Source organism: Pseudonaja textilis, chromosome Z (assembly GCF_049901715.1).
Source record: "Pseudonaja textilis isolate UNSWEBS1 chromosome Z, rPseTex1.2, whole genome shotgun sequence".
Classification (NCBI taxonomy): Eukaryota; Metazoa; Chordata; class Lepidosauria; order Squamata; family Elapidae; genus Pseudonaja; species Pseudonaja textilis.
This window is the reverse complement of record NC_142008.1, coordinates 93053088-93064461: the sequence shown is the minus strand read 5'-3', so window position 1 is coordinate 93064461 and position 11374 is coordinate 93053088. Positions and strand designations below refer to the sequence as shown.

At 40.4% G+C, this 11374-nt stretch overlaps 1 protein-coding gene across 2 annotated transcripts in view; it reads left to right on the top strand.

Moving 5' to 3' along the window:
* Positions 1-4467: 4467 nt before the first annotated feature.
* KRT222 (keratin 222) overlaps positions 4468-11374 on the top strand; it is a 42826-nt gene continuing 35919 nt past the window's right edge. Inside the window, exon 1 of one of the 2 annotated variants that reach the window (XM_026722023.2) lies at positions 4468-4635. In XM_026722023.2, the coding sequence (XP_026577808.1) occupies positions 4540-4635 (96 nt within the window). In that variant the 5' untranslated portion in view covers positions 4468-4539. Of the gene's footprint in view, positions 4719-11374 lie in introns of both variants that reach the window. The other variant, XM_087916916.1, reaches the window with a different exon arrangement.

Here is an 11374-nt window from a genome sequence, read left to right as displayed (position 1 = left end):
TTCACATTAATAATTTAGTTATCTGACTGGAGATTTAGCTCACCTTATTCCTGAAAAAAGGTTGCGAATGTCATAGAAGAAAGCACTGTGAAAAGCAATCCAGATTACCTCTGCAAGAAAAATTAAATACAGTTATCAATAAAAGATTTACTGTCAGAGATAACCTGAAAAAAAAAATCAGTATTTGAAAATGTAGGTGAATGTATTTGACCACCAGGAGCAAATCAGACCATAGAAACAAAACAAAATGAAACAGAAGATGCAAAGAGTGGAGAATACTGAGTTTGGTGTTCCAAACACAGTAGGGAAGCAAGTTCGGAGCTAAAAGGAGTAAATTGGATATATTATTTTACTTGATTTAGAAATTATGCAGCCTAAAATGGCATTTGCTTTTTCTTTTTGTGTAGCCACTCCACACGGCTGAGTTATATTCTCATTGCAATCAACCACTGTTTCACACATGTCATTATCAAAATAGGTATCCCCTATGCCAGGGCTCTGCAACCTTAAACAAAGAGCCATTTGGACCCATTTCTCACAGAGAAAAAAACCACCAAGAGCCACAAAACCTGGATGGGCATGGCCAACTTGATGTTACTCACTCCCACCCAGTCACATGATCCCCTAGCCACACCTACCTAGTCCAAAACCCTTCTATATCTCTCCCCGCTCTGTATCTCTCTGCCCCTCTCCCTATCTCCCACCCTTTCCCTCTTCTCTGTATCTCTCTCCCTCCTCTGTATCTGTCAGGTCGTGCCAGTGTCTTGGGGTGAAGAGTAGGTTATGCATCTCCCCAAACAACCGAGGCATGCCCAGCACCAATAAGGGCTGGAAGACTCCAGCAAGAGTGAGGCACTGGAGAATCAAGCCCCATCATTGCCCTTACCTTCATAGGCCAAGTGAGGGAGGACAGGGTGAGGGGTGGGGCCAGCCAGTGATGGGACAGGGAGCTACAGTAGAGGGCCTAAGACCCGCATGCAGCTCTGGATCCGTGGGTTGCCACACCCACCATATGCTACACCTGTGCATTTGACTTGTAAGTGAAGAACTCCCCTGCACTTCCCTGTTACATTTCATTCTTTAAACTTTCAGCCAATTTCTAATGCAGTCTTCTGCAGAACTTTAGAATTCTGCAAGGTTTATAGGGATTGTGCAAGAGATTGTTGATGTTGATGATGTTGATGATGTTGATGTTGATGGTTCAGTTGTGTCCAACTCGAGGCAATTCTATGGGCCAAATCTCTCCACATCTTCCAATCTTGCATAACTTCTTCTGCTCTGCTGGTGTCAACTTTGATGGTGTCCAGCCATCATGTTCTTTGACAGCCTAGTCTCCTTTTGCTGCTAACACTTCAAAATATAATTGTTGCTCTAGTGAATTCCCCTGTATCACATGGCCAAAGTAAGTGAGCCACAGTTTCATGATTTTGCCTTCCAATAAACAAATATCATCATTTGGAACTGGTGAAATGGTGGGAATTTTTAGACATCCCAAGCCATCTTATTGATCACTCTAATCAGAGGTGGTATTCAGCAGATTCTGACCAGTTCTAGAGAACTGGTAGCAGAAATTCTGAGTAGTTTGAAGAACTTGCAAATACCACCTCTGACTGGAGATTTTACAGTATGCTTGCCCTGCCACGCCCACCAAGCCACGCCCATAGAACCAATAGTAAAAAAAAATGACTCTAATGTATTGTGAGTGGTAGATTTATTTAATTATTTCTATTGCCTGAGATTATCTGAGATATAATAGTTATTTCAAGAGATCCTGCAGAGTAAAAAGATGAAAAATTCTATTGTAACCTATCAAGTTTATTTTGAATTGTATATATCTTCTAAGGTATACGTTATCCCATCAAACAATGTATCATCTGCAAATCTGATGTGCATGCCTTTCACATCTTCATCCAAATAATTAATGAAAATATTGTAATAGACGATCTAAGACTGACCCCTGTAGCATCCTGTATCTCTCCATTTTGGCAAAATACTTGGTGAATATTTTTTGTATATAATTTTTCAGCCATTTCACAAATAACAGTGAAGATTTATCAGAGATTCTACTGATAAAATTCTGAATGATTACACTAGATAAGCAAAGATGAGCTGAATTATATTTTCAGAATACAAACATACCCTGTTGGAGGATTATTTGGTGAAACTCTCAGCCTAATGTTTCATTCTGAAGGTTCCAGTTGCTAACTATTGAAGGACATTTTAATTTTTCACATTAAATACATTACAAGGTCTGTCTTTAAATTGCAAATTTTGATCCCTGGAAAATTACATTGACTATAAATTGAAATTGACATCTGACATATCAAATAAATTGGAGGGTTTTATGGTCTAATTGTAAAAATACCACATCTCTTTATATTATCCACCAGAAAAATGTGATGTGCAATAGCATGCTATCTGCAATTTGAATATTCTGATTATGCTAATTAGCAAAGAGGGAAATTCAGATTTGGAAATTACAAGGTGATCTTTTCTTTGGAAAACATGTGGAATGTGTTTTCCAAAGAAAAGATCACCCCATAATTGGTAGGACAAGGGACATTCATTCTCCTCTGATTATACAGCTGTTTGAGCAACCAAATTCCCTTTCCATATTTGAGCAATTATCCCATTATTTGGAAATATAATCAAATTTATGTATGTATATTATTTCATTTATAATCTTCAGTCTCCCTTTTTCCTCCTTTTTTCCTTTAATCTTTAACAGACTTAAATGTAAGCAAACTAAGATAGACACAGGTGTAAGACTAGTAGTAATTAATATGAATGTAATTTCTCCCTTTGCCTTCTTTTATTTTGTCTGTGTATGTGTAAATTAAATTTGGCTAGTTATTATTTTGCTATTTCAACTGTATTTAAAAAATTAAAATGAAGTATCAAACTACAAACCCACAAATATCATTTCACAATTTATTTAAAATCTCCTTATTAGCAAATTATTTTATATCTTAGATTTAAAATAAGTACTTTTTGTAGAAAGAGCCCAGGTTATGGAAATCAAATAGGGAAGACTATTAGAATAATTTTGTTAGTTTTTATAGTAACCAATCAATGTGACTATCTTATGGAAACTAGAGAGCTATAATATTACATTTCAGTGTTGCAAATTTGTAGAAAGACTAAGCTTGTATACATTATTCTTTAGCACCCTTTCAACCAAAGAAACGTTAACCATGTCAATTAGCTGTAGGAAAGCTCAGACGATTACACAATGATTCACAAAGTTGTAATCTTGTATAAACAAATATTATAATTCATATGATTCATATGATTTACTTATTATTTCTTTTTACCTGGCACTTAAGCCAAAAGGTAGCTTATAATTACTTTTGCAAAAGAAAAATGAAAGGCAGTCCCAGCCCTCAGGCTTATGTTCTAAAATAATGGCAACAAAGAAATATGGAGGCACCATATTTAATGTTATTCAGTTTTTAGCAAGTTCTAGTTGTGTATTTCTAGTGTAGAAAATAATACAACAGCTAATAAAAGTGCTTATTTTTCATCCTCCCCCTTTGAAGCTATGTTTAAAAATATTTAAACAAAAGAAAACTTCCTTTTAATCTTAAAGTTTAAATATGAACTTAAAAGTACATAAGTGTTCATATTTCTCTTTCTTTTATCAAGTTTTCAATAATGGCTTGCCCCTTCCATGGACAGCCATTCTTCTGAATGACCAGCATGCTGCTGGATTCATATAATGTAGTTTGCCTTTTGATCAATCCTTTGAATTTAAAAAAAAACCTTTCTAGGCTCCTCCTATTTTTTTTTAAGTGTACTTTTAAAAACTCACTGCTAAACAAAACAATCACCTTTTCATTTTTTTTTTTTTTGAGTGAAGATTCAATGCCATGAACCAATTTCCCAAAGGGTTTATATTTCATTTGAATTATTTTACCTGGTGAATGAATTAAATCATTTGCCACACAGACTGACTGAATAACTGGTGAAAAAGTTAAGAAGTATGTCACAGAATATTTATTGTCATGTTAGGAAAAAAAACTTGTGGGGGGCAATATGTATGTCAGGAATAAGCAACTTATGTTTCACTGGTATTCCCACAATCTTTGCAAATGGTACTTGGGACTAAAACTATGACACTCATCTCTGGTATATATGATAATAATAGTAAATATCTGCTATTTGTCAAAAGAAGTATATGAGCATGACATGGTGCAAGGTTTCCATGCAACAATTAAGTCCTACATTTTTAAAAATCACGCTGAAATGTCTCTCACTTTATGCTCTTAAAAATAAATAGTATGCATTTTTCCAGTCCTTGGTTTGTATACAAATGGACAGCTTTAGCCAGCTTTAGGGGAAAGTTTGAAACGAGACATGATAACTAGTGCTAATCATGGAATGGGACGCTGCTGCTTTAAAAAATCTGAGTTTCGCCTTCTGCTCTCCCTCCTCTCCCCCCCTCCTCCCTGATTCTAATTGCAGGCTGGGAATGTTCTGCAGCAGTCTTCTCACCCTATCAATAAGGTTCAGTTAGCCAAGGTGGAGGATGGGAGTAGCATGGAACTGTCCCAGCTCCTCAATGAGATCAGGGCAAACTATGAAACGCTCTTCAGCCGAAGTCAGATAGAGACCATCCTCTCGGCAGGGACCCAGGTAATGTCCATATACAGACAAGCACCTACTTGAATAAGGAGACAATCCAGTTTGCTCTCAGTTCCTCTCTCAGCCTCTGTGAGGTACAGTATTTACATTTTCAATGCAGTGTTTTTGGTGGGGGAAGCAACCATCCATCCCTCTCCCTCTCCCTCTCCCTCCCTCCCTCCCTCTCTCATCCACAGCATGTCTAGATTCCAAGACTAGGGGGAAATATGTTGAGGTTTTTTAAAATAATGATAAAGTAAAGCTTTGCATCGCCTTGCATCGAGATACTTCTCAAAATGGAGTAACAAATGTTGTGCAGCTCCTCTGCTCCATTCGTCATTTAGATATAATTTTCTCTAGGGAGAAAACTATTTAAGACTTAAGATTTTTACCATTTAAGATTTAAAGAATTGATTTTAAAGATAGGTCAAGAGGAGCCTGTGTTTTACAGCATCTCCAAAAGAGAAAGGTCAGGATCACACTGTTCTGCAATGCTTTGCTTGTCTGGCTTAAGTCTCATGTTTGCTAAAGATTATCCAATCACAAGGACAGCATTAAAAATTCATCCAGAAAAAAACAAATCACAGTAATAAAATGCACCAGACTGCTGATCTGACTTCAGGAATAACATTGAACTGGATGCCGGCTGAGCATCCTATTGTGCATTTGAGTTTGGTGTTTCTGAATGAGTAATGGTTTAGGTTTTGTTTTGTTTTTTGTATCTTTTAATGGCTGGCTTGCTTTATAGTTTATTTAGGTATCTGAGCAATCCAATCCCAAAACCTTCAGAAAAGATACACTCATCTTTATCTTATGCTCCAGATAACTTGGCCTAGAGTAACTTGCCGCTTAGTAAGATTCTCAGCAGATTAGTATCAGGACTAGTTTATTTGGATGGAAAGTCTCCAGGAAATTCTAAAACAAGGCAATGGCAAAGTCTTTGCAAACTGTTACAAAATGATTTGTATCCATGTATTATTTGCTTCAAGCCACTATTACAGGTAGTCCTTGATTTTACAACTGTTTAGAGATCATTTCAAAGTTGAAATAGCATTGAAAAAAGTGATTTTTTAATTGATACTTGCACTTATGACCATTGCAGCATCCTCAGTTACATGATCAAAATTCAGCCACTTGTCAACCAACATGTATTTACCAATTGCACTATCCCAGAATCATGTGATCACCTTTTGAAACTTTCCTAGCTGTCAATGGGGAAGCCAGATTCACTTAATGACTGCATGATTCATTTAACAATCATGGCAAAAAAACAAAAGCTCATAAAATTGGGCATAACTCACTTATCCAAAGCCTTGCTTAGCAACAGAAATTTTGATCCCAGTTGTGTTTGTAAATTCAGTGACTACCTATATTAGGTTTGTAATAAAACTGTTCCTGTTTGGATTCATTTTTTTAAAGTATTTGAAGGATAAGGGAGCACAAACATAACACTTGTCTGAAATATCTCAAAACAAATGCATTTTTCCTTGGGAATGTGATCTGGAAAATTTCCCAGGATCAAAATTCTCCCCATCAGGCAATTCCAGCAGTTTTAAAGTAGTATTTTATTTTTCAGTAGATTGTTCTAAACAGTTGAAAGCAGAGTTCCACAGGTCTCCCTCGTTCATTCATTAACATAACTCCAATATTTGTATAGACTATATGGCTTTTGAAATAAAGGTGCTAACTAATATTACACTTATTTCATCTTTGTATCCAGAAAACCTGCATCTCTGTGGCCAGTTATCCTCTGCAGCTGCCATGATATCCCAGCTGCTTTACGTTGATGCAGATGAGAGATATCTGCACATTCCATATCACCTTTTAGAATCATATTCAAAATGTCCACTGGCTTCTTCAGACAGCCTGTATGCAATAACTGAAAATATGATTTAATGTTTTAAAACTAGTTTTACATACAGTATTCTTGTGAACAAAGAAATACAAAAGGGTCAGTGGCCTCTTGTTCAATAAAGATCCTGGGGATAGGAAAAATGGACGTTACCTATGTTCAGGGGTGGGATTCTTCCAGTTCGGACCAGTTCAGGAGAATCCCTAGCTCCGATGATCAGCTGGCTTTGAACTGGTTTTCTCCAACGATCATGTGGGCCCAACCGCCCACCCCTGTGCTGTCCTCACCTATATCTGCGCAGTTGATTCGCACAGCAGAACGGATTGCTGCGCCTCAGCTGTGTTACTTCCCTGAAGTAACATTGAAGGGAAGTAGTTTTGAAAGCTGTGCACACATGCATAGTGCGCATCATGTGCATGCACACACATGATTAGCGAACCAGTTGTTACACCAGCAGCATCCCACCACTGCCTATGTTGTTTGGTCAGGTTTTTCAACCAGTATTTTCAGATTTCCACCGTTATTTATCAAGAGATAATAAAGCAATTATGATGCAACTTAATTCACCATTGATTCATTTTCAAAGTAACCTCTAATGTCTTTAGCAGCTTCCAATTAACATTCCTTAGAGAGGATTTTTCTCCTTTAGGGCCATATTCTATGCTTCCATATTATAATCCCATATATTAGTATGTGACAAAGTTTACAATGATAGTTCTAACATGAAACTATCCTATAGACTTTCCCTTGTGTATATCCCTCAAAGTTTTTACAAACAGAAATGTAAAAGTTTTATTTTACTTGCATTAGAGTGATTAATAGATTGCTCTTGGCATTTTATTTTTTTATAGAGATGCTGAGTTTGTTGGTGCCTAACTTAAGCTATGACTGTGTGGATGCGAATTTCATATGTATGCCATTTACTGCTTTGAAAGGTTATTGTTAGTGAAATATTTTCATTATGGTTAGTGAAATGGTCCTTAATTCAGAGAGCATATTTTTAGCAATCATTTATTCAGTAAAATATTTTTTTTCATTTAACTTCCTATGCACATGCTATCTCTTTTTTGAAAACTTTGTTTCAGAAGACCTGATAAGTATCTTCAACTTCTGAAAACGTATGTTTCACCTTGTGTTAATTCAATAATTGAAATTATATCTATCGATCATCTATCTAACCTATTTATGGTTTTGTGGATTTTCTTATTCACTGGACTCTCAGAATGTTATATTTAGGGCTAGCTAGTTCAGGGGTCAGCAACATGCAGCTCTAGAGCTGCGTGCAGCTCTTTGGGCCCTCACCTGCAACTCCCTGTCGGATGATCCCACCACTGCCTGGCCCCTCCCCTCCTCCTCACTTCTTGCCTGCCCTGAGAAGGGAAGGGCAATGGCGGTGGATTGGAGACTTGCTCCATAGACTCGCAAAGCACCCCTCTACTTGCCTCTTCTTCTGGTCCTTCCTGATGCTGTGTGCACCTCAGCCGCTGGGAGAGATGCATGACTTTCTCTCTGCCCCAAGACACTGGCCAGGCTGGCTGCAGCTGATGCTCTACAACGTAATGAGCTCAAGGAGGCGGGATTGCTGCCTCCCCCATTGTGAAGCATGCTAAGTTTAAGTGTGCTGCACAAGGCGCTGCAAAAGCAGCAAGCAGCCATGGAGGTAGCAAGAGCAGCAGCAGAAGCCAGTGTCTCAGGACAGAGAGAAAGTTGCGCATCTCCCCATATTCCTTTCATCACTCCATGGCCTGCTCACTGCTCCTGCAGCACCTTACAGCATCCCCTCCTCCTCCTGGAGCCCATTACAATGCGGCGCACTGGCTGCAGCTGGCCCACCCAATGTCTCGGAGAAGAGAGAAAGTCATGCATCTCCCCAGTGCGCGCAGCACTAAGAAAGGCCAAAAGAAGAGGCAAATAGAGGTATGTTTCGCTCCCACTCTGGAATACGGAGCAAGTCTCCATCCGCCACCACTGCCGCCCTTCCCTTCTCAGGCAAGAAGTGAGGGGGAGGGGAGAGGGAGGGGCTAGCCAGTGGTGGGAGCATCCGACAGGAGCCACAGCAGGGGGACGAAAGAACTTCATTTATCTGGAAACCTAAAATGATTCTTGATTTAAATCGTATGGTAAAAAGTCACTCAAAGAAGAAAGAACATCAGCAAAAAAAAAAAAAACATCCCAACCCTCACCTGTTTTTGGAAATGGCTCAAGTGGGAAAACACACACACATACACACACACGAGAGAGAGAGAGAGAGAGAGATGAGAAACAGAGAGAGGGAAAGAAAGAGATGAGAAAGAGGGAAGAAAGAGAGATATATAAAATAGAAGTGAGACAGAGAAAGATGAGAAAGTGGGGGGGAGAAAGAAAAAGAGAAATGAGAAATAAGAGGGAAAGAAATAGAGAGGAGAGAGAGGAGGAGAGAGAAAGAGAGAGGGAGAAAGAGATGAGAGAGAGAGAGATGAAAGAAAAAGAGAGGAGGAGAAAGAAAGAGGAGAAACAGAGATAAGAGAGAAGGAGAAATAGAGGGGAAAAGATGAAAGAAAGGGAAAAAGAGAGGGAGAGACAGAGAGATGAGAGAAACAGAGACTGAGACAAGACACAGAGAGAGAGGGAAGAGAAAGAGAGAGAGCTGTTTCCCAGAGAAAAGAAAAACAGTGTTGTGCTTACCTGAAACACATCTTCTAGTTGTAGGGGAGGAAAATCCAAAGCGTGGGCTGTCTCCTGCTTCCTTGCTTAAAGACAGAGTCAATCAAAGTTTAGTCCAGCCCACTTTCCACTGCTCATGCCTAGTTTTTGATGAAGGCTGATGATTGACTTGGAGAGTTCTTTGGTGTTCGTTCTTGACCGTCCTGAGCTCAGGACTATCTAAGGGTGGGATTTGGATTTTCCTCCCCTACAACTAGAAGATGTGTTTCAGGTAAGCCCAACGCTCTTTCTCAGTTGTAGGGTCGGAGAATCCAAAGCGTGGGACATACCCAAGCTAACTGTCCTGAGGGTGGCCCAACTCTTTGTCCCGAGCCCCCATCTCCATGTGAACTCTTTGTAGCACTCTTCTTCCAAAGGATGCTTCCGCTGATGCAAATGTATCCAGTTTATAATTTCTGATGAATGGAGATGGCGATGACCATGTTGCTGCCCTACAGATCTCTTCAATCAAGGCCTGTGTGTTCCATGCCACTGATGCGGCTGCACTCCTGGTTGAATGTGCCGTTATGTTACCCAGCAATTGCAATGATTGGCTTTCATAAGCTTTTGTGATACATGTTTTGATCCATCTGCCTATGGTAGATGGTGAAACCCTTTGTCCCAATGAACTCAGTTGTAAATGAAACGAACAATGCTTCCATTTTTCTAATGGGTCCTGTTCTCTTAATATAAATGCATATAGCTCTCCTAACATCCAAGGAGTGCCACTTCCTTTCTAGGCTATGGACTGGTTCTGGGCAGAGGTCTGGTAGTACTAACTCTTATGCTCAATGGAACGTAAATTGATCTTTGGGATAAAGGTCAGGTCTAATTTAATACTACCCTATTCGAGTGAACATATAGAGGTCCTCCCTCACGGATAATGCTGCTGCCAACTCTGAAATTCTTCTGGCTGATGTAATGGCTATTAGGAAGGCTACCCTAAGGGTGAGTGAAGGTAGTTCTACTGACCTCAGTGGTTCAAAGGGCTCAGTCATGCGCAGCCTCAGCACTCTTGTCAAGTCCCAAGTAGGGTACCTGTGTATCACTGGTGGCTTTAGATTGGTTGCTCTCCTGATGAACGTGCTGATTAGGGGGGGTCGTGAGAGGGACTCCAAGGTCCCGCAACCCAATATTGAAGCTATTGCTGCTACCTGCCTCCTCAAGGTGTTAGGGGTTAAGCCCTTCTCCAGGCCTTCCTGGAGAAAATCCAGCACTTGAGTAACTAACACTGTGGTTGGATCTATTTGTTTCTTGGAACACCAGGTTCCAAATGCTCTCCAAGTAGCATCATAAATTCTGTTGGTTGATGGTCTCCTGGATGCCTGGAGTGTCTGTATTACCTTGTCTGAGCACTCTAAACGCATTAGCGTGGTCCTCTCAAGTACCATATGGTTAGTTGCAGCCACTGTGGCTCTGGGTGTTGTATGGCACCCTGACTCAGTTCTACCTTGTCTGGGGGAATTCTCCATGGTCTGGATACTGACAGATCTACCAGATACACATACCAAGACAAACTGGGCCAGTGAGGTACTACCATTAAGACCTCCCCCCCTCTTCTATCACTTTCTTGATTACCCTTGGTATCAAGGGGAGTGGGAGGAATGCCTAGAGCAAACCCCTTGCCTTGGAGCACATTGGTTCCTTCTGCTCCCTGTGTTGGGAATCTCGACTAGAATCTTGGGAGTTGTGCATTTGCTGGCATTGCAAACAGGTCCGGGACTGCTCTCCCGAATCTGTGTGACAGTTCCCTGAACAGGTCTGGGTGTAGGTGCTGAGTGGTCGACCATTGTTCTGCTGAGCCAATCTGCCTGAACATATTCCACTCCCGATATGTGTTCCGCCCTGATCGATAGAAGGTGTGTCTCCGCCCAGCAGCCCAATCATTCTGCTTCTTGCATGAGCGCTAGGGAGTATCCCTCTGCCTGTTGATATGAGCCTTGGCGGTCATGTTGTCTGTCAGGATCAACACATGCTGTCCCACTATCACTGATCTGAAGGCCCTTAGAGCCAGATGAGATGCTCTGAGCTCCAACCAGTTGATGTTGTTCTTGAGGTCTGATTGAGACCATTGACCCTGTGTAATCTGGCTTTGACAGTGGGCTCCCCAGCCTACTAAACTTGCATCTGTTGTGATAGTCGGGTGGGTTCCTTGAACCCACATCCCCTCATCACTGCAGGTGATCTCCACCACTGGAGTGACTGCTTCACTCTGGG